This window comes from Lipophrys pholis (genome assembly GCF_963383615.2).
Source record: "Lipophrys pholis genome assembly, chromosome: 1".
Taxonomy (NCBI): Eukaryota; Metazoa; Chordata; class Actinopteri; order Blenniiformes; family Blenniidae; genus Lipophrys; species Lipophrys pholis.
The window spans coordinates 8,465,936-8,487,607 of NC_137635.1; the positions used below are offsets into that span (position 1 = coordinate 8,465,936).

At 45.2% G+C, this 21,672-nt stretch overlaps 2 protein-coding genes across 4 annotated transcripts; one reads left to right on the plus strand and one right to left on the minus strand.

Moving 5' to 3' along the window:
* Positions 1–656: 656 nt before the first annotated feature.
* tfam (transcription factor A, mitochondrial) lies at positions 657–7,908 on the minus strand. 2 transcript variants are annotated; one of them, XM_080468458.1, is made up of 8 exons: positions 7,846–7,908; positions 6,056–6,277; positions 4,346–4,488; positions 3,510–3,580; positions 3,025–3,174; positions 2,361–2,456; positions 2,032–2,088; positions 657–1,961 (listed from the first exon to the last, which is right to left on the minus strand). In XM_080468458.1, exons 2-8 carry the CDS (start codon positions 6,139–6,141, stop codon positions 1,674–1,676), a joined length of 891 nt encoding a protein of 296 aa, XP_080324584.1. In that variant the 5' UTR covers positions 6,142–6,277; positions 7,846–7,908; the 3' UTR covers positions 657–1,673. The 2 variants fall into 2 exon arrangements, with proteins under 2 accessions (XP_080324584.1, XP_080324585.1); XM_080468459.1 differs by lacking the exon at positions 7,846–7,908 and adding an exon at positions 6,453–6,507.
* Positions 7,909–21,428, plus strand: lrrc45 (leucine rich repeat containing 45). 2 transcript variants are annotated; one of them, XM_080468479.1, is made up of 19 exons: positions 7,965–8,031; positions 9,381–9,659; positions 10,490–10,551; positions 10,632–10,702; positions 11,730–11,908; positions 12,333–12,461; positions 12,648–12,760; positions 13,855–13,913; positions 14,007–14,084; positions 15,503–15,638; positions 15,975–16,052; positions 16,122–16,233; positions 16,568–16,638; positions 16,797–16,889; positions 17,293–17,385; positions 17,486–17,659; positions 18,467–18,614; positions 19,763–20,006; positions 20,094–21,428. In XM_080468479.1, the coding sequence occupies exons 2-18, from the start codon at positions 9,431–9,433 to the stop codon at positions 19,960–19,962; spliced, it is 2,025 nt and encodes a 674-aa protein (XP_080324605.1). In that variant the 5' UTR covers positions 7,965–8,031; positions 9,381–9,430; the 3' UTR covers positions 19,963–20,006; positions 20,094–21,428. The 2 variants fall into 2 exon arrangements, with proteins under 2 accessions (XP_080324606.1, XP_080324605.1); XM_080468480.1 differs by having other exon boundaries at positions 7,909–8,031; positions 19,763–21,427.
* Positions 21,429–21,672: the final 244 nt, after the last annotated feature.

Below are 21,672 nucleotides of genomic sequence, written 5' to 3' on the forward strand. Positions count from 1 at the left end.
TACTAACCACTGCAGTGCCGTGATCCCACAATGTTCAGTTACTTCAGATTTCACATGAAAGGAGCGGATTTGTCCAGGTGGGAGTTTATATCAGGACTCTTACTCTTCGGGTTCCTGGTTCTGATCCCAGCTCCCCAATATAACCGCATTTTCACAGGTAATACTTCAAATCAGTGTTCATTTTCAGATCTGAATTGATGTTTTGTAATTCCAAATCCATTCCTCACCAATATAAGCAGCAGGACTGTTTCGGGGTTGGTTCCTCACCTGATCGCGGCCCCACGTTCGATTCCGGATCCACCAAGATCAGTTTACTGGGAAGACTTGTACGGGAAAATGATTTGGGGAGTGGATGAAAACAGAAGCGAGAGACACAAACCAAATTGAGACAAAAACCTCCAAACTACGCAACTACTGGGGTTTACAGGAAATACAACAATGAAAAGAAAAACTTGTGTCAGTCGAAACACTACCAACCAGCCACCAAGGGATTTGAGGAATCTTAAGTTCCTTCACATCAGTGATCACGATGATCACTTGATTGGACGCACAGCCGATGTTCCGGGTCCCGTCAAAACTGCAGGAAGGAGGTTTTTAAAGTGTTAAAAAGTTTAGATCCAGTGTGTAAAAGAGTCGAGAGACACACACATTGTGTTCTGGTCCATAAACTTCAGGACCGACTGGATATCTTTATTCAGAAAATACAAGAGAACACAGCAACTCTAAATCCATTCTACTAGCAAAACACTCAATACTGAGAGAGAGGTCTTCATCACAGTCCTGAGGACCAGAGCACAGAGGAGAGGACCATAGGTAAGAGCAGAAGACAGAGCGGAGGACCACAGGTAAGAGCAGAGGACCAGAGGACAGAGCAGAGGACCAGAGGTAAGAGCAGTGGACCACAGGTAAGAGCAGAGAACCAGAGGACAGAGCAGAGAACCAGAGGACAGAGCAGAGGACCAGAGGACAGAGCAGAGGACCAGAGGACAGAGCAGAAGACAGAGCAGAGGACCAGAGGACAAAGCAGAGAACCAGAGGACAGAGCAGAGAACCAGAGGACAGAGCAGAGAACCAGAGGACAGAGCAGAGGAGCAGAGGAGCAGAGGACAGAGCAGAGGAGCAGAGGACAGAGCAGAGAACCAGAGGACAGAGCAGAGGACCAGAGGACAGAGCAGAGGAGCAGATCTGCTGAGTCTGTCCATACAGGGAGAAGTCGTCTTCCTCTGTCAGCTGATCACTTCCAGGCTGAGTCACTGGACTTCTTCTTCTGCAGTTTAAGTTTTGGACTAAAGCTAAAAGCTAAGCTAACAGAACAAACTAGAGAATTCAGTCAGGTTGCACGACGGGACCAACAAGTGCTCTGCAACCAATCAGCACTTTGCTTTCTGAAATTCCACTCAACAGACAAGGAGTCAACGAGAAGCACATGAAAAGATCAGAAGTGTTGAGCAGGACGTTCAGACTGATGTCCCCTCGTTGATCTCCCGCATGTCTTCAGCAGAAGGGGGACGTTCTGGACGGCCACTGATTGGCTGAACGGCCTCCTGGAGTCCACGCACTGAGACGTTACTGGAAATGTGTTGCCAGATACGATGTGTTGAAGGTTCAGTTCTTACATGGCCTGAGGCCTCCGGCTGCGTCCAGCAGCTTCCCGGGGACTCTGCAGATAAACTTTATGTCTTCTTGGGAAGTTTGGAGAGCGTTTTGGTGGAGCTGCTTTTCGCCGTCTTCCTGCCCGTCGCCGCCGTCTTCCTCGCCGCCCCGGCTTTCTTCACAGCTTTACTTTTACTCTTCTTCACGACCTTCTTGGCCTTTGCTGCTTTAGTGGCTTGTCTCTTCCTGGCGGACAGCGTGTGCTCGCGGATCAGGTCTTCTCGCCCGATGTCCACCATGTTGTCCTCCCAGGACTTCATCTCGTTCTTGTAGCGGATCTTGTCGTCCTCGGCCAGCTGCGTGTAGACCTGCGGCGAGGACGCAGTGAGCGCTGGATAGAAACCACTGCGGCCGTCCTGCGGACCAACTGCCACTCACCTTCTTCTGATGGCTCATCAGGTTGCTCCAGTCCTCCATCAGGCTCTTCAGCTTCATCTGGAGGAACAGTTCATCACTTTATCAGACCGCTCAAACAAAACTTTAAAGAGCCTATAAACCTTCCTTGGACGGTCAGTTCTGAAAACTTATGCGTTCAAATATGGTGGACAATCTTTATGCGTTACTTGTTTTTCTTTTAAATGTGTTTTTACAGTAGAAGTAAGAAGTTCTCTCGCTGTTGTTTCATAAAGTATGTATGTCACGGCTGTGTTTCTGTACTGGCACAACGTTAAAGAAAGGTAACCTCTGTGACTCTGCTGCTGTCTGACCTGAGTGTTGACTCCTCTGGCCTCCGCAAAGTGCTCCGACATGAAGATATTGAAAGAAGAGCGGGGACGTTTGGGCTTCCCCAGGCTGGTTAACTCCTGCAAAAAAAACAAAAAAACAGAGAGAGTGAGAGAGAGCGAGCGAGAGGACTATTGACAGTTCATGGAACGTCCAAGATGGGAGGATCAAACCAGCAACGATGCGATTAGAAAATGACCTGCTGAACCCACGAGGCCTCAGCGAGTGTGGGAGAGTTCAGCAGTCGACACGAGCTCACGGTGATTCAATCCCGACACGTTCACTTGTGTGGAAAAGCAGTTGCTGCTGAAGCCACTTGATTTGGAATTAAATGTGTTTTTGCAGCGCAAAAGGAGGAAAAGTGTAAAAGCACCGTTTGCCTGGTGACAAAAAGGACAAGTTTGACTTTCCGATGACAAACAGAACTGTGTGTTAGCGACTCTGACTGAGACTTGAGTCTCTTCCTGTATTTACGCGGACGTGAAAGACTCGTTCTAAAGAATAAGAGTGAAGAAGCTCTTTATTTAAGCCCCGAATAACCGGAGCGATAGATCGAGTCAACTCCTGGTCGTAATGACACGACTTTCTTCTCCACTTTGAGCCAAACTGAGCGGAGACACTGTGCTGGTCGTCAGAGCTGAGCGTTACCCTCTTCTTCCTGACGGCCTTCCTCTTGGCCATCCTCTGCCGTTTGTCCTGGGCTTGCTGCTGCAGCTGTGCAGGACTGAGCTGGGCCTGGTAGCGCTGCAGGTCCACCTTGAACTGCTCCCGGGCTCGAAGGAACGCTTCCTGGAACGGCTGGAGGCCAGAGAGCAACACAAGACCAATGACGTCCACAGCAACGCAGAGGACATCGCTTCATCGAGCTCTGGTGTAGCCGCTGAAGCTAACCGTGTCATTAGCATTAAAGGCACACAGCCTGTTTGTAAAAACGTGCACGAGCACGACGGAGAGCTTGGTTCTTGTTTCTCAATACTTTGCACCAGGAAGCATCTTTATAAATATAGTATTAGTTTCAACATTGTGCTACTTTTAACCATTGTTATTCATTCACAACTAACTTGCAATGTTTTGTAATTCCATGTAAACATTTTAATGTTTAAGAGATTATGACGAGGAGAAGGTGGAGATACCTGTTTCTGATCTGGACTCAGTGTTCTCCACTGCTGGGCGATCTTCCGAATGACGTCCACTGGTTTGATTTCTGGAGGCAATGATTAGAAAGACTGAACAGCAGATTCAGCTCGGACAGATTTCCGGAAAATGCAACACGACACGTCTGAGCGTAGGAGTCCAGACGAGGGCGGTGCTGCTGGCTGTGAGGGAGGGACAGAGGCGGTGGAAGATAGCAGAGCGGGCGATGTTAGTGTAGTGAGGCTGAAATGCTATTAACTTTAGGGGGTTGGATGACTCGAGAGCGGCCATAGACATGATGTAAACCAGTTGAAGGGCGGAGGCCTGTGATGCCAATAGAGGAGAGTGTACGGAGGAGGAAGTTGAGGGAGATGGTGTCGAAGGCAGGACCAAATGAGGACGGTGAGAAGTCCGGAGTCGTCGGCCGTGAGGAGGTCGTTTGTTATTTGTATGAGGCGTCTCGGTGCTGTGTTCGCCCCGGAAGCCAGACTGGAACTGCTCATAGGGGTCATTGTTGGTTAGACGTGTGTGGATCTGGGATGCAACTGTTTTTTTGAAGAATTCTAGATATGAATGAGCGATTAGAGCTGGATTATTGAGACTGTTGGGGTCTGAACCAGGTTTCCTGAGAACGGGGGTCACTGCAGCTGATTTGAATAGAGTGGGAACAGTTCCAGTGGATTATTGGATGATGGCAGTTATTAAACTGAAGGATTGATTGAAACCTGGAACATTTTGGTAGGATGGTTGTAATCTCGGAATTTGATCGCACAATGAAGTACACAATGGCAAATGATTCCTTCTCAAACTTCATTTAAAAAAAAAAAGAAGGTACCTGGATTTTGTCTGACGACGAACGGCTTCTGCTGCATCATATATCTCATGTATCCATTCAGCGGTCTCTTTGGTGGTCCGCTGGCCTCTGCAGTCAGATATTTGACTGGACTGAAGTACACAGCAGGTAGGACTCTGCTAAACCTGCACACAGTGAACACTTTGGTTAAGCACATCCTTGTTGCAGTCTTTAGTCACACATGAAGAAACCACAACACAAACTGTTTATCAAGGTAGGTTGAGGTCTTGCTTTTGTTTTGTCAACTTCAGCGGACTTAACTGTCGACCTTACCTTTTAAAACTCTACTTTGGCTGTTTGATCTTACTCATCCACCTTTATGCTCGCATGTCTTGTGATGTTATGAAGGGGAAAATATGTTTCATCATTCAACCTGTTCTTTGTTTCCACAATACTGTTCATTTTCAATAAATAAAAAGGGATTTTATCGATCTCTAAAAACCCCTCCGTCTCCTAAGCGCTCCTCTAAGAACCTTCTCAGAATGGAAAGGTCATTTTCCAAGAGATCTGATTGGCCAGGAGGCGGTGCTTTTATACTTGATCTCTTATCCAGAAAATAACCTGCTCCGAAGCAGGTTATGTTACCATGATATACTTCAGTAAGAACTGAACTGGCATCATCATATTTAAAAACCTGGCTTGATCCCTAAAGTTAACTCGATACGAGAGATCAGGCCTTTGCTGTTCACCTGAGGTTATGAATGTATGGCAGGTTTATCAATAAAGCATCATTCCGACACAAAGCAAATTATGAGCCTGGAATCGCATCGAATTACTTTTCAGAAGCTTTACGACCTCGAACATTATGAACCAGTGTGAGATGCAGAGGATGAATCAGGAATAGCAGTTACCATTGGAAAACTGCACGTAATGACTGAAGCCCCCTTTACACAACAACGTTCCAAGCCAAAACATTTTTATATTTTCATGTCAGAAGTTTCATTTTTAACGCAGCAACATTTTGAAAATGAGGTCCGTTTACAAGGAAGTGATAAAAACCCTGAAGTTTTCATGTTGGGCCACTAGTGGGTGACTTATAAAACTCCCAAAGTCCCAGGAAAATCTGGACTGGGAGTGACGACACTCTGGAGGCGGTCATGATTGTTCTTGTGGCTACAGCCTGACTACAGCCATGCGCAGTGGCAGCGTTTCTATGGAGACGGGGTCGGCGCGTTTCCAGAAAGTTGCAGTTTCCAGGACAATGGAGTCTGCGTGTTTTCTCAAAGTTCCACCTTGGGAGCCGAGCCCCAAAGAGTTGCGTTTCCAGTGGCTCCGAGCGCCGTTATTGTAAACAGACACCCGAAACTCAAACAAAGTTTTGACTTGGAACACCATCTCGTAAATGGGGCCTTAATATGGTCATTCCACATGCTTGACCATCCTGGATTAGACTATAGTGGCTTTCTGCTGCAGCCAAAACACAAAGTGTACTTCAGTATTACAGTTCTGTGTGTGTGATTTAGTTATTCCAGCAGACTCCATATCAACATGAGCTGCCGAGACACACATTGATCTGAGATCTTTAATCCCTTGAATCCTGCACGACACTGGTGGAGAGCATAACCTGTCGTTTGACGGAGAGGACTCCCAGAAGAACTGCCTGATGCTGCGATGCAGTATTCAACCAGGCAGACTGGGGGAGTTTCTCTGCTGGCTCATGCGGCTGGCAGGCAGCTCGCTGCGGCTACCGACCTGCTCAGGCTGCCGCTGCAGGAGAACACGGAGGCGGACTTAGCCAGCAGGCTAACCCCGGCGGTCAGCAGGCTGCACGGAGCCATGGCGGCGAAGAAACACGGAGGAGTCCCGGGGACGCGAGGAAGCAGCGTGCTGGAGCCTTTCTCAGTGCAAGAGCAGCTCCTTCTCCTTCATGTTGACATGCAGCGAAAAGGCGCCTTCTCTCTGCCGCGGAGGATTCTGGGAAAAGGTCAAATTAATTTCCGCTGCACTGGATTTAAATCATTTAAAAACACTTACACACTTTTCACAAATGAACACAAAACAGCACAAAGCTCTGGAAGAGCGATTTGTTAAGCCAACCGAGACAAAACCCCTCAATATTTAAAGCATAGACATTGTAAGTCTTTCTTACAGGAAAAGGTCAAAGGTAGAAATAGATTTCATGTCGTATTTCCGGTTCCTAGTCTGATCGCTTGACATAGACATATACAAATAGAGAATTGTTTACCATGATCTGTACATGCAGAAGTAAATACATAGACATTTAAAACTAGACTTGCATTATCCAATTTAAACACAGAGAGACAGATAGATAGATAGATAGATAGATAGATAGATAGATAGATAGATAGAAAGAACTAGACTGAAATACATGGAACAGTAAACACATACACATATAAAACTAGATTCAAATATTGTTTATGCAGAAGTTAACATATAGATATGTAAACAAGACTCGTATATTGCAAAGTAAACACACAGATAGTTAAAACTGGACTCAAATATATGTAAAAGTAAACACATACACACATAAAACCTCCTCCACCCCCCAGAACCAAGCTCCGCACTGTGGGAGATCGGGCCTGTTGCAGGGTGCACAGACAACTCGTCCACAAAACTGCAACCCTGGAAAACTCGTCCATGTGGTTCTGGACATCTCGTCCATGACTAATTTTTTCAGCATTATTGATTTGAAGGAATGGATTTCAAAGTATATTTGACACATTTCGAAGGATTATTAAGCATATTTGACACACAAACATGCTAGTGTATCTATTTGACAATATTGTGTATTTTTAACATCTTTGATATGGCAAACAAAGGATTTGTTGGAGCATAATAATCACCTTGATTTATGAGTCTAATGGTCTTATTATTATTATGATGATGATGATTTTATACTTAAATGCATGCAAAGTAAACATATAGATGTAAAAAATCTGAACTCAAAAGTCCTTATATGAGGACCAGATATATCAAAGTAGATTCATGAATCCATAATGAACTCAGACATATGGAACAAGACAAATATAATAGACATATTTAGGTCAACACAGACATAAATAACACAACACAAACATTTATAAGTTGACTGAAGAAAATATATAACGTAGGTTTGAATCCCTCCGGACAGTCTGTCTGTCTGTCCTATTGTCTCCTCTATCCCTTCACCCCAATGTCTCCTGAACAATGCCTCACACCCTAATTTATTTCTGTCTTGTTAATATTTTAACTTTTTATTCTATTAAAAAACGTTCTATGCTGTATGGCGCAATGCTACATCACATTCAAATTTGTTTTTAACTTTAATAAATTATTTCTATCCCCTTCCATTCCTTTCAATAAATACACACGAAAACATAAAATGCCTCATTCGGCTCACGTACAGCCATCTTGGATGAGGACGCCCGCATTGGTGAGGGAGATCTTTACCCAACTAAATTAATCATAACTTGCTAAATTTACAGCGAACACAGACCGAGATGCTCTTGTACTTTGGATATGTCTCTGTTGATAATACTTACAACTTTAACTGCAGTGGGCAGTCTACTGCGTCTACTTCCAGGAGTCTAATGTTGATAAACTACACTACCCAAGATGCTGTGCGCCGTTTTTAAACTTCCTAGTTACATTGTCTGTCCTCGGTTTCCTTCAACTGTCAGCTGTGTTATTACTGCTCAGAAGATCCGAGCAGTGTTCCATTCGGCCAGGTCTGTGATTTTGTCTCTAACTACTCTGATTAGTTGTGAAGAAAAAGTTTCGTCTTTGTGGTCTGTGTTTACGCCTTCATTCATAATGTGCCTTTTCTGTCCCCCTGCACTTTTTAAACATAACAAATGACCCACATCCAGTGTCACGCTGGTTCATTCATCGTGATGTGGATTTAATCAGGTCATTCTGCAGGTCCGGATCTTACACATGTCGTGAAAACTCATGGTTTTAGTTGTTTTATCTAATTGTGGTTAATGTGTTGAGATCACTGCTGCAGTGTGTTTGAATACTCCTCTGTATAACGAGAGCACATTTACCAAGAAATACTGGTTACTGCAAAACTTTCCATTTATTTTAGTGCAAAGTGGAACAAGTCGTGAAAAAGCCTGTATTTAAACATGTAATTTTATCATTTTGTTCGGCAAGACTCTTTCAAAAGAACTATATGTCACAATGCCATGTCCCCCGATGACATCCCCAACAGGAAGCCTACCCAGGTTAAAGAGCATTGGGCTTAAGCTTGAGCCTTGGGGCACACCACATTTGATTTCATGAATCCTGGAGGGGCATGCAGCCATACTTACCAGAAATCTGTGAGGTAGGACTTGAACCAATTCAAAACAGTGCCCAAGTCTATCTGACTATCCCTAAAACCCGGTATGAATCTCACCGACATTATTTTGTCCCCCCCCCCCAAAAAAAAAATACATCAACTGAAAAAAAAACCTAAAAAAGTTTCTCTGAGATTTTGCTTAATAATGTTAAGTTGGACACAGGTGTAGAGTTATTAAAAACGTCAGGATTAAGATTAATCTTCTTCTGAAAGGGGCCTCCTCACCACAGCTGTTTTAAAAGCAGAGGAGAAGACCTCCATCTGAAGAGAACAATTCACAATGTTTACAAGCTCAACCTCAAGGGATTCATGAAAAAAGTCTTCAAAGGCGGAATTGAGAAATTGTTCTCATAAAGCTTAGCAGTGTATAAAAAGTTTTTCTCCTCCATTTATTCTGGGCTATCCTGCATTTTTCTTTATTTAAAAATAGTGTTATTTCATCATTTCTCCATGGGCATGCTGGTTTATTTTGAACTGGTTTTGTTTTATGGCTGAGCAACTGCATCCAGACTTGATCTCAATTTTTGGTCCGTTATAAAATGGCGGGATGCAGGCAAAGTGATGAGCTTTGTGGATAAACAGCAGAGGTAACCCCATCCCATTAATCAAAAGGTCGACAGTTCCTTGTTCCTCCTTGTAAAAGGTCATTGTTCTAATGACTGGTTCTACCCTACATCAAACACCACGCCCACAGTTCACTCTGTAAACGGTGGCTGCTCTCCAATTGGTGGACAGGACAAGACACCGAGGACAGAAGGTGATGAACCAGCCTCTGCTCATCCAGGATGGAGGACTTCAGGCGGACATTTCTGCGTCTGTGTAAGGAAGAGGGTGTGGAGCCTCAGGAGAGCGTGGTGTCTCAGCTCCAGGAGAGGTGGTCGGCTCAGGGGTCCCGACTGGACCTGTGCGGACAGAGTCTGTCTGCAGATACCTGCTCTGTGCTTGCCAAGGCCTTCCGCGAAGACACGGTCTTCACAGAGCTCCTGCTCAGTGACTGCATGCTCACTGAGGAAGGTACGTATCGCCATGAGACAGGGGCTCAAACGTCAGACCTCATCGCCAAAGTGAATTCGATTCAGGACATTTTCTGTCTAAAAAAATAAATGAATGAATTTGATTAAGTCTACATTTCAAAGATCACAAATATGTGGTAAGACGATTGAATCTGAAGGCTCCTTCGAACAATCTATGACCGTCTGAGACAAAAGATGGGATCGTGGGAGAATCCTTTACTCATATCGGTCGGGCTTTGTTCTCAGTTCTAGGACAGCCGAGGTATCGGTCATAAGCCCGCGACCACTATTGGACTGTGTCTGATATTTGGGGAGTCGAAATATCAGCTTAAACAAACCAATAGAAATGCAATATGACATGCCGTACTTATTTAAGCAACACCGGAATGCTAATGTAAAGTGCCCGTACGTTCTTACAAGTACGTACTTTAAGCTCTCTTTGCAAAATTGGCCTCCCCCAGTTCGCGTCTCTTTCTGAACCACGACTGCGTCCATGTTCTCCCCTTTCTTTTCGGGGGATTTTTCTCCAAACATCAAACATAAGAATACTGCAAGGGGAGAGAGTTCTGTCCATGTTTGGCACCTTTATCTTTCCTGAATGGATGGCGGAGGCGTACGATGACATTATAAAATAAAAAAATTTTTTGGGGGGGGGGGCTCTTCTGAGTTCTCCCTCTGGTTCTCCCTGGGCTGGGGCTGTGGCTCTCTGGGGTGGTTCACCAGGGTGGCGGCGTCCGGGCCGGGGGTGTCGCTGCAGGCCTCCCCACAACAGTTCCAACCACACACACACACACACACACACACACTAAAAGTGTGCTCCATGTGATGCAGGTGCCAGAGCTCTGCTGTCCGGACTGTTTGAGAACACAACAGTGAGAGTTCTCGATCTGAAGGTAGCGCCTGCATTATCTTTTCTCTGTTCCACTGTTTGGCCTGTGGACGTCCTCGTTCATGTCAGGTTTTTTCTTCACAGGGGAATAACTTGAGGTCGACGGGGGCTGAGGTGCTGGGAAAGCTGTTGGCACATAACAAGACGCTGCACAGGTGTGAAGGAGCTTCTCTTTTCTTTACCACGTTTAATGCAACGTCATCGGTTTCACCCGATGAAACGACCGCTCTATGAAACCTTTTTTTCGCTTCACTATTTCTTTCCTTCTACTATTGATAACCGCTAACTAGAAATCCAGCACATGTAAAAAAGAGTTAAATAATAGGGAAACCGTTCAATAACGCTCCAGTTTTAGAGTCTGGTGGTGCAGGTGGAGCTGCATGGTGGCACCATGTTGAGCCTTCTTGCCTCATAGAGAGACGGTCATGGGTGCAAATACTGGCCGGGCCTTTCAGTGTGGCGCTTGCATGCGTGTGTGGGTTTCCTCCAGCGACTCTGATTTCCTCCCACAGTCCAACAACATGCATATGAGGATAATTAGTGACCCTAGATTGTCTTTAGGTGTGAATGTGAGTGTGTGGTGTTGTCTGTCTCCCTGTGTTTGTCCGGTGATGGACTGAAAACCAGTCCGGGTTTACCCTGTACTCACCCATCCAGGTTTACTCTGTGTCCTCGCCCGCACTGTAGTTTTTGCAGTGCCAGAAAGTAAATACCATGAGTGTGAAGGCAGCGTGGAGGGGAAGTCTATTGTTCATGTGAGAGGACTAAGTTACCAAGGACACTTTTGTATTTTATCAGGTTTAGTTTGTAAATGTGACCAAGGCTACACAATAATGCAATAATGTCATCCGGTATTACGATCGTGATACAGCTTATGAGAAATATACAGACCTTTAAGTAAATGATGTAGATGCTTTTGTATGTTGAGGTCTGAACTTCCAAATAACAGCATTCTTTCTCTTCTGGGACCCGGTTTAAAGCCGATGCAACAGTTTTCAGAAATGAACAACGCTTGGAGACTTAGTTTATCGCAGTTCAGTCAAAATTTTATGTATCGTATATATATATATTTCCACATATATATGTCAATATACATATATTGTGAATGTTGATATCACTACTATCTTGCAACTATACATGTCCCAAACATTTGAAAAGAATGCTGGTGTATTGTGTTGGCAGACTGGTGCTGGAGTGGAATACCCTGGGAGTGTGGGACAAAGCCTTCGCTTGTCTTTGCGATGGTTTGGCTTCGAGCAGCTCCCTCACACATCTGGACCTGCGCAACAATCAGATCAACCACCAGGGGGCGGCTGAACTTGCTCTGGCTCTCAAGCGCAACAGCACGCTGGAAGTTTTAGGTGACGATCTATCCTGAGTTCACAGAGTACCAAAGTACCAGCGCTGCAGCAGTGGAGGAGAGAGTCAACGCATACGTTTGAATGATCTACCCCAGTGACTTAACATTTAACTTAAGATGGCAGCATACAGGTAGAAAAAATAAACAGTAAAATCTGAATGTCATTTAGGTGCAAGCCAACAGGAGAAAGGCTTTCGAGCAGCTAAAAATGAAATATAACAATATCATTCAGAATGAAAAGGCACGTATGCTATGATTGCGCCTCACTTTGATTTTAATTTTAGTGTTTAAGTTGATGTCGGCTTTCAGATAAAAAGCCGACATTTTGTTATCCATGATGGTGGTGCTCGCGCATAATCACTGACTAAAAGACATATATTCAGAAAATTTTGATGTGTAAATAAGAACCGTCTGACTGTTTTCAGATTTAAGGTGGAATAACATCGGTCTGCTGGGCGGCCGGTGCCTGCTGGAGGCGCTTCAGCAAAACAAAAGCATTGTGCAGCTGGAGATGGCAGGAAACAACATTCCCAGTGAAACACTCAAAGCTCTCGGTACAGCACACCGCACAAAGACTCCATACACACTTTGTGCACTCACTACGCTGTACACAAACGAGCAACACAGCCTTCAATGTAGTCACACTCTTACCTTCATGTCTGCTTAAAAGAAAAAGACTAAAAACTATAATGTCTATGGTTTGATTCTGTGCGTCTTTGCTCCTGCCTGGCCTTTTTCAGAGCTGAGCACCGGACACAACTCGGACCGACAGTTCAGCCTGAAGGAGAACCGCTGCAGGACTCAGGTCCTCAGCAAGGAGATCCAGAGCCTGAAGGAGTTGAAAGGCCGTCAGGTAGCTCTCACACTGCTCACACTCCGACGGCGAAAAGTTCACTTTACTTCTCCTATGTTGGAGCTTCATATACAGATGCAATAGAAAAGTTGTTGTGGACCCTGGGGTAGTTTATTTAGACGGTTTTAACTTCAATCTAGTCATTCTGCCACTGGACAAAAAGGCGAGGTCGATCCACCACAAGACTGAGACGCATTTAATTAGTGATGCACTGATACCACTTTTTTAAGTACGAGTAATAACATTTAGCAACTTGTTATAACCAAGTACCAGTACAAGTACTTTGTAAATGCCATAAAGCCTAATTCATATTCCATACGCAAATGATAAATGACGGCTATTTTTTTTGTTGTTGCTACGAACCACGTAGGCACAGATTTGTGTCGGTGCTACGCACCTCCAACAGTCTACAATACGCATCGGACAGTGTGTAGTGTCTACTACTCTCAGCGTACTGTAGACTGCAGACCGAAGGACTAAGGCCACGTTTACACGTACCTGGGTTTTTACAAAAACTGACATTTTCCCCCTCTACCTTTGGGGGAAAAAAAAAAAAGAAATCTTACAGCATCTACACCTGGTTCAGACCTGCTATGAGCATGTCAAACCTGTAGGGGGCAGTGTAGTGAGAAGCATGAAGCTTTGATAGCCTGAAACTCTTTAATATGGAGCGTGTAGCACGGCTCGGATCCTCCTGATCCACTGAGCAGTTAAACCAATGAGTGATGATGATGCGTGAAGTCGCTGGTGTTGTTTGAACTACCTTTTTCATCCTCTTGATATATTGACAGAACATGATTAACAGTCGGTCTTACTTTTGTCATTCTCATTCGTTTTGGATGCGCTATATAAGTGAACTCCATTTACTTCGTCATTTACATCAGTCTGTCCGTGTCGAATAAAAGTCTTTCCTCTTCTTTTGGATTTATTCAGGGTTAACTGGCCAAAGGGTGCTGCTGTAAACTCCAAATGCAGCGGCCAGGAGCAAATTTCAGTGGACAAATGAATCTATTAGTCTAGTTTAAGATAAGCATAGTGGTTGTAGAGACACATGTGACTGCAGACCTGATGTGATTATTCTTTATTTCTTTCAGTACCTGAGTCTGATGGAGACCATAGACCGGCAGAGAGAAGAGATGGGACGCTCCAGTAGGTGAGTGAAGGTCTCCTGTGTTAACCACAAGCCCATAAGTGTCAGATACCCTGAAAACCTTTAAAATAAATGACTTATTTGTCGTTGAATCAGGTCGACCTCCACTCAGATTGTTCAACTCCAGGAGGCTCTGAATGAGAGGAAATCTGCTGTCAACTCGCAGACTGCCAAGTAAACACCTTTTTACAGTCTTCCTCACTCACAGCCTCCTTCGCCCGCAGTGTTTGTCACAGAGAAACACTGGGAATAAACACGAGGAACTGCTGGATGTCTGCGCACGAGGCATACTAGAAGACCTGGGCATGAAACAGCAGGAGAGGAAGGTTTAGATAGGGGGAAGAAACAGGTGACACACATGAGGGTCATGGACACACAGAAGAGAAGACAACTGAGTAAATGACAGAAGCACACGTGGACAGGGCTTGACGGAAGGAGGGAGGTTGTACACGAGCACGCATACACACAGACTCACACGACGCACAGCTGACGAGGAATCGGAGGACAAAGACGGCGATACAGACGGAGACCGCAGAGAAAGGTTCAACTTTCTGCATTGTGACAGAATCGTAAAAATAAACTTTTTGCACTTCTCATAATAAAATACAATTAAATGTCTTTTGCCCCTTTTGGCACCATGTGTGAATTTGATAAACCTTTTATCAAATACAAATGATATATGATTATGTTTCTTAATTCTAATCTAACCTTAAAACCCGCTGAAGTAAACCAAAAATTACAGGAAAGAGGGTGTATATTCCAATTTCAAAGTATTTCATTGAAAGACAAAAAACCATGTCAATGATGAAGAGTAATCTTTGACATAATTCTTCATCAGATTGTTTTGTGCTCACAGACCTGTGTGCTGGTTTAAACCTTCAAACCAACCAGGGTTAGACTGGACAATCTCATCTGATGTCCGTGTTCTGTGACACGTTTTGCCCCTTTTCTTTGTGTCACGCATAAGAAATTTCAAACTAATGTATTTCAATTGGACGTATCTTTGGTGTCCGGGTCAGGCTTCTTTCCCCTTTAGACAGAGCTGTGATGTTTTTGTCTTGCTTTTCTTCCAACAACCAGGCATTAACTGATTTTACTGTACGGCCAGTCCACACTAATGACTATAAAGTTGCCACTAAAGATGTGAGCGTCCACAATGAGTGGCGTTAACATTTTGTAAACACCTGCTCTCGGCAGGTACCTTGTGTTAAGCTGCTTAGAAGCTCTTTATCCCTTCAAATATAAAAGGACAAACAACGTCCAGGACTTTTCTGGATGAAGTGGAAAACACTGGTGATCTTGGTGGTTCTGCAGCGGAGCCGACAGGGGGGACAGGGTGCTGCTGGTCTGGACCCATGGTGACTCAGGGGAGACAGGGTGTTGATGAACTGACATGAGACTGGGTTGGACTGGACTAAACATTGGATTAAGCTCTGGACTAAGCCCAGCGTTGAGTCCAGGGTTGTCAAACTAAAATCCCGGGGGCTAAACTCAGGCCATGTGATCTGTCAGACGACTTTGTAGTGAGAGAACTGTATAAAGAAAGACCTTCTCGCTCATGCAAGTTGCTTTGTTCCTGTTCGGTCCTTCAGGTTGCAGATGACAGAAGCTGCCCTCGCTCTCGCTGAGCAGAAAAATCACAACATGGTAGAAATACTGTCTCGGGCAAAAGCTGAGAAAGAAGAAGAGAGAGAGCGGCAGAGCAGAGAGAGGAGGAAAGAGCAAGAGGTACAGCGTCTTGAAAGAAATCTTTTAGAAGCTTGAGCTTAAGTTCAGGGTGACGCTATCTGTGTTTGCTCCTGCATTTTAAGGCCATGAGTTAAATCCGGTGCATGTCCAGAGACTTTTCACATCGCTCATTTTTATACCCATGTGGGAAAGGAAGGTGAGAAAGAATGCTTACAAAAGATGGTCTTCTTCATTCTTCTCTTCATGATTGATGCATGCAGAGTTAAAGAAACACATGCTGTCTGAGCGGCTGTAGAACCTGAGGTGGGCTGAAGACTCACATTCAACGCCTGCAGTGACCAGCGACTGTTGACCCCGGTGTGTTTCATCCTGTAGGACAGCGCTGTGAGGGAAGGAAAGCTCCTCAGAGAGCTGCAGCAGCTGACGGAGACCAACAGCCAGCTGAGGAGTAAAGTAGGAGTCCAGTCCGAGCTCACACTGCGAGGACGTGAAGCTGGACACTGACCGCTGGGTTTGTTTCAGGTGGAGGAGACGGAGCGCAGGTGTAAGTCTCAGCAGCAGCACGTCTTCCAGCTGAAGCAGGAACTGACCAACAGCACGGCCGAGCTGAAGCTGAGACTGGTGCAGACTGAAGGTAAAAAAAACACACACACACACACACACACACACACACACACACACACACACACACACACACACACACACACACACAGAGAGAACTGGTTCCATCTCAGCTCGCAGCCTCAGGACGACCTACAGGGGGGTCACAGTGGTACCATCAAAAGACATCCGCCGCGTTGCCGATAAGTTTACAAATAAAGTTTAAGGCCGTCCAGGTCATTATGTCTTCACGACAGTCGAGCAGCAGTTTGATACTGAAAGAGTCTGAGCTAGAAACACCATTCAACTCTGTGCTGTCGGAAGCTTTAGAACCAGATTGGAAAACCTGAACAATGTGTGTGTGACAGACCGGCTGGAAGCAGAGAAGCGGAGGTCCAAACAGGCCCTGGAGGACATGGACAGTCTCCGTCAGAAAGAGGTGCATTCTTCAACACAATTTTATACCATTTCCATTTACCATGTTATTATACTTCAATTCCAATATGGGTTTTATATCTATATATCTAGCAATTGAACGGTCGGGCAGGTTCGGTCTTTCTCAGAGCAAAACGACTGAACATGACAGTTCATGTGCAGGTGCAGCATGTCAGTCGACACCAGGAGGAGAGTGAGAGAGCGCTGCAGGAGCGCATCTTCAGACTGGAGGGACAGCGCATACAACTGGAAGAGGTCAGCACGCCACACAAACACTCCGCCATCACGGGGTTCACACCAGTCACGTTTCACACTGCAGCACTGGTCATCCTCTCCCGACTCCAGGTCTCTCCTCGTCTCTGCTTTAGTTTAGAGACGAACACTGTGGAGCAGATGGACTGTCCCTCAGTGTCTTCTCCATGGACATCCCAGCTGTGACACAGTGTCTGCCCTCCGAGCTGGTTTGAGTCTGGAGCTCATGCAGAACTCCAGTGGAGAGGCTTCATGGATTGAATAGCAGTAATAATACTTCCCTGCCACAGAACCAGAACAGAGATGGAGACTTTCTGCAGAACCACCAGGTTTACAACGGAAACCCGTGTTAATTCCTCACAAATACTGACGGGAGTGAGTATGTGTGTGTGTGTGTGTGTTGCAGGAGCTGAGTAAAGCTAAAGCTGCCTGTGTGACGGAGCGCGCCCAGGCGGAGGAGGAGCTGGGACGAGTTCGAGCTCAAGTGCGTCAGGAGGAGGTTGGTGAAAAAGTTTTCTGCACCACTTCAGTGCAGTGGACCCATCTTCAGTTCTTCCTGGTTTCGCATCACGGACACCACCTTGTTTTGCCGTGAGCAGCAGGAGCTGGTGTTGTCGGTGGAGGAGAAGCTCCGCTCGGCACGCTCCTCCCTGCAGGAGGTCCAGCTGCACTGCTCGCAGCAGAAGCAGACCATCGCCGACCTGCAGGCCAAACACAGCCAGCAGAGCGTGGAGACGGACGGACTGCGACGCAGGATCATGGAGCTGCAGCAGGTCAGGAACTGCCAACTCGTTCAAGAGTTTTTGACAAATCTTTTTCTTCTTGAAATTGTTTAATCAGGGTCTCGCTCAGGGAAACGCCGGCACTTGTTTTTGGACATCGAAGGATCAATAAAAATAGAATAATATTGATCAAAATCGTGAAAAATAAAATGGGAAATAGAGGCAACAATAAATGCGAGCAAGTGAAAGAAGTAAGCGGTTGGCGCTTTGGCTTTACATTGAGAAGGTCCGGGGTCAACTACCCGAAGGGGGTGTTCTGGGTGGAGTTTGCATGTTCTCCCTGTGTGTGCATGGGTTTCCTCCCACAGTCGAAAAAAAACATGCACCGGGGGTCAATGAGCAAAGACCCTCGACCCCCACCTGCTCCCCTGAGCGCCACGCTATGGCTGCCCACCGACGGGCCGGTTCAGTTAAGAATGTGATCAAATAGAATTACCAAATACAAGAACATTAACTTCATTTAATCAAGTTACATTCTTTAAGAACAATTTGTTTTTAGTGATCCGGTGCAAAATTTGATGACGATACCAAAAACTATGTTCTGTTTGCAGCTTTTATTTACACTTTTGCATTGAAAAAAAAAATCAAGAAATGACTTTATTTTGGTAAGCTGCCCAAACCTGATGAAAAATCTTAAAGTCTGACAGCTCAGTCTCATGTCGACAAAAACAGTGGTAAGACAGGCGGTCCAGTCTTTGAACAAGAGGTCCAGTCTTTAAACAGGAGGTCCAGTCTTTGAACAGGAGGTCTAGTCTAGCAGGTGGGTTTGCGGTTGAACTGGCGTTCCTCTGTTTGCAGGAGCTTTCCGGTAAAGACCAGGAGAAACTGGCGGAGGTCAGTCGGGTGAGGGTGGAGCTACAGGAGCAGATTGGACATCTCCAAGCGGAGAGGACGGCTCAGGGAGGACTGAAAGAGAAGATCAACGCTTTAGAAAGAGAGATAAAAGGTACACACATCTTCCTCCTTTAACCAGGAAAATGACGTCATTGTGGTCAGTCAGTTGCAGACAGATCAATCACTTCTCATGGAAAGTTATCCGGTATTTGTTTTGTCCAAAGTTCTGGAGGCAGGTCTCCGTCCTTCAGTGCTCTGCACCATTACTACGACATCACTCAGCTAAAACCTCCCTGATCATCTGAAGTAACACCCAACCTTCTGAGCTGGAGCATTTTGGGTTGTAAAAGTCTGGTGGTCAAACTGGCCCACCGGGGGTCCAATCTAACCCCAAGTTTGATTTTTCACAGTTTGAAGATTGAATGGAACAAAATATATGGGGAATCTTTTGGGCAGCTGCAGAGCCTTGTGTGGGAGCGTTCGGGAAACTCATTTTGTCAGTTCTCATAAAGACGGCGGCTATTCGGTTTGGTCTGTTACCAACGGCATCCCACACGGTCCGTTCTCCTGGAGTACGGCAGAATGGTTCCCCAGTCCTTTTAAACAGCGGGTGGATGGCCCGAGTCAGCTATGGTGACCGCCACAGTCTGACCATCTAACAGGACAAGGATCACATCCCTCTGGACTTCACGTCTTCCTCATTGTCTGGCGTGGAGCAGGAGAAAGAGTTTGACGACCCATCATCTTTGGTGGTGTTATTAGAAGAGGAGCTGGTTTGTTACTGCTCTCCCCCCCAAACAAACAGCAGTTCAGTAAGATAGAAGTAGAGGTTGATATTTCATTGTTCTGGTGGGAACTCTGAATATAATATATACTATATTTCCGGACTATAATTATGTCTGTTAACATTTAAGAATCCGTATATTCGCCGCGTCATGGCACAAGCCGCAAAATGAGCGTAGATTAATAAACATGAGCTGATAAAAAGAACTGAACAGAAATGAATAGCTACATTTGTGTTAGCAATAATATATTAGAATAAGTGAGAACGTTTAGACTAAAGGCTTCAGGAAATTGAGAAGTGACTGTGGCCCCTGAAATGGAAAGAATTTGACCCTGCTGACATCTTCCTCACCACTGTTTTATCACATGCTGGTGAAAAAACAATCAGCACCAAAAGAAGGAAATCACTAGAACTGATACTGAACTGAAATCATTCTGGTTCTTCTCTCTGGTTTCTTTCCTCGTGTGGTCCTGTAGTTCTCAGCAGTAACCACAGAGAGGCGCTCCTGGATAAGGAGAGTGAGATGTCCTCCATGCTGGAGAAGCTGCGGCTGAAGGACGCCGAGATCCAGAGGATGAGGGACGATGAGGCCCAGCGAGCCAGCTACCTGCAGAGCGCCATCCTCACCTACGTCCAGGGCTCCCCTCTGGGGCACCACAGCAGCTCCAAGAAATGATCCTTCAACTCCTGGTTCCTCATATCCTGATTCCTCAACTCCTGGTTCTTCACATCCTGGTTCCTCAACTCCTGGTTCTTCACATCCTGGTTCCTCGCCTCCTGGTTCCTCGCCTCCTGGTTTCCTTACAGCCTGGTTCCTCGCAGCCTGGTTCCTCACATCCCAGGATAGTAATAGAATTATTATTGCAACAACACACCCTCAGTAGGGTAAAACGAAGCCGTCTCACAACGCTGCACATCCCAACGTCTCTCCTCCAGCAGGAACAATATCAAGACCCTCAGAGGCTCATCAAGCAGATGAAAGCAACAATGAGATGAGGACGAGGAGAGACACTGAGGCTCTGATTCATTTCTGTGCTTCTTTGGTTGGAGTTGCTGAATGAAGACCGATCGCTCTCTTTTCCAAGCCACATCACGTTTTGTTCAAGTCGGCACATTTCATTAACACAAGCTTTTATTTAGTTTTTTCCCAACTAACTTTGAAGTTGTGCTCCTCTTGATGATGAAAAGCACAACACTTCAGCTTCACAGTCTTCAACAACAACAACACCACAAAGTATGTCTTCTGGCCTTTCGGTCTTACCTGCCACTGTCCAGAGATTCATTAGAATTCATGTTTTATCACAGACATTATGACCCTCATGTACACGTTTCAAACCAATACTATGGGAGTGGGTACATTGGGTGAGCGGCTATCTCCCAAATGGAAGGTTGCAAGTTCAATTCCAATCATCCTGTCCTTGAGCAAGGCACTGAACCCCAAATTGCCCCCATTGGAGTGGCAGCGCCTTGCATGGCCGCAGCCTCCGTTGGTGTATGAATGTGATTAACATTTTGAAAAGCACTATAAAAGTGAAGTCCATTTATCATTCCCATGAACAGAAGGCCGTTTTTAGACATTTGACTGTATTTTGTACCAAGAAGCATTGATAAAAATGTGAAAATAGCAGTTATTAGTGTTTGTTATTGGTGATTTGTACTACTCTCGGCACTAAAGTGGAAAGTGGAGGAGCAGCTGCTCTCACACACTCACATATCTAAGAGATGAAGAAGCACTTTGCTCTTCTTACTCACCTCTGCTCTTCTCCATGTGTCGTTTTCACGATTTCTTTTCGCTTCCTGTCTTTTTTTTTATACATGTGCTTATGTTCTTGCCAAAGACCATAGTGACATTATTGGTGCTCTGCAGTGACCAGTACAAACTGATCTCCTGTGTGAAGCTGAATTAAAATAACTATTGATGTTTACTGATATGACCAATCAGTCGGATGCAGCGCTGCAGGACGCTGGTACCTGAACCCTGACCTGCTGTTTTACACACATTTTATGAATGAAGCCTAAAAACACACTCTGCTTTTTTTTTATTATTTTTTAAAAACATTTTAAAAATGTGATGGGGTTTTGGTGGACTTTGACTTTCTGTGTGGTTTTATATTTTCTGTGTGAATAAAATGGGATTGATGAAAGAGTGTTGTTCATGTCTGTGTATAATGAAGCTGTTTAGTTCAGTAAGTTATCCAGCTGTGGTAAAATGTCACTACGAAGAACTGATGAATAAGCTCTTTATGAAACCAGAACCTCAATTAATATTATCAGTTGGACCAGTGCAGGAGAGGACCAGGGTCACCAAGAAGAGCCTCCGTCTGTTCTTTGAATTGCTTCATAGATTTTTGAGGGTTCAGTTTTATTTATTCTGGTGTGTTTTGAA

What these genes read in the sequence shown, in the direction of transcription:
- lrrc45 (XM_080468480.1), top strand. Translation starts at nt 9,431, where the DNA reads ATGGAGGACTTCAGGCGGACATTTCTGCGTCTGTGTAAGGAAGAGGGT. An exon ending in CTGCATGCTCACTGAGGAAG is followed by an intron (nt 9,660 to 10,489) that starts GTACGTATCGCC and finishes CATGTGATGCAG; the next exon opens with GTGCCAGAGCTCTGCTGTCC. An exon ending in GTCAACTCGCAGACTGCCAA is followed by an intron (nt 14,085 to 15,502) that starts GTAAACACCTTT and finishes TCGGTCCTTCAG; the next exon opens with GTTGCAGATGACAGAAGCTG.
- tfam (XM_080468458.1), bottom strand. Translation starts at nt 6,141, where the DNA reads ATGGCTCCGTGCAGCCTGCTGACCGCCGGGGTTAGCCTGCTGGCTAAG. An exon ending in TGCAGCGGCAGCCTGAGCAG is followed by an intron (nt 4,489 to 6,055) that starts GTCGGTAGCCGC and finishes CACTGTGTGCAG; the next exon opens with GTTTAGCAGAGTCCTACCTG. An exon ending in CGTCGTCAGACAAAATCCAG is followed by an intron (nt 3,581 to 4,345) that starts GTACCTTCTTTT and finishes CATTGCCTCCAG; the next exon opens with AAATCAAACCAGTGGACGTC.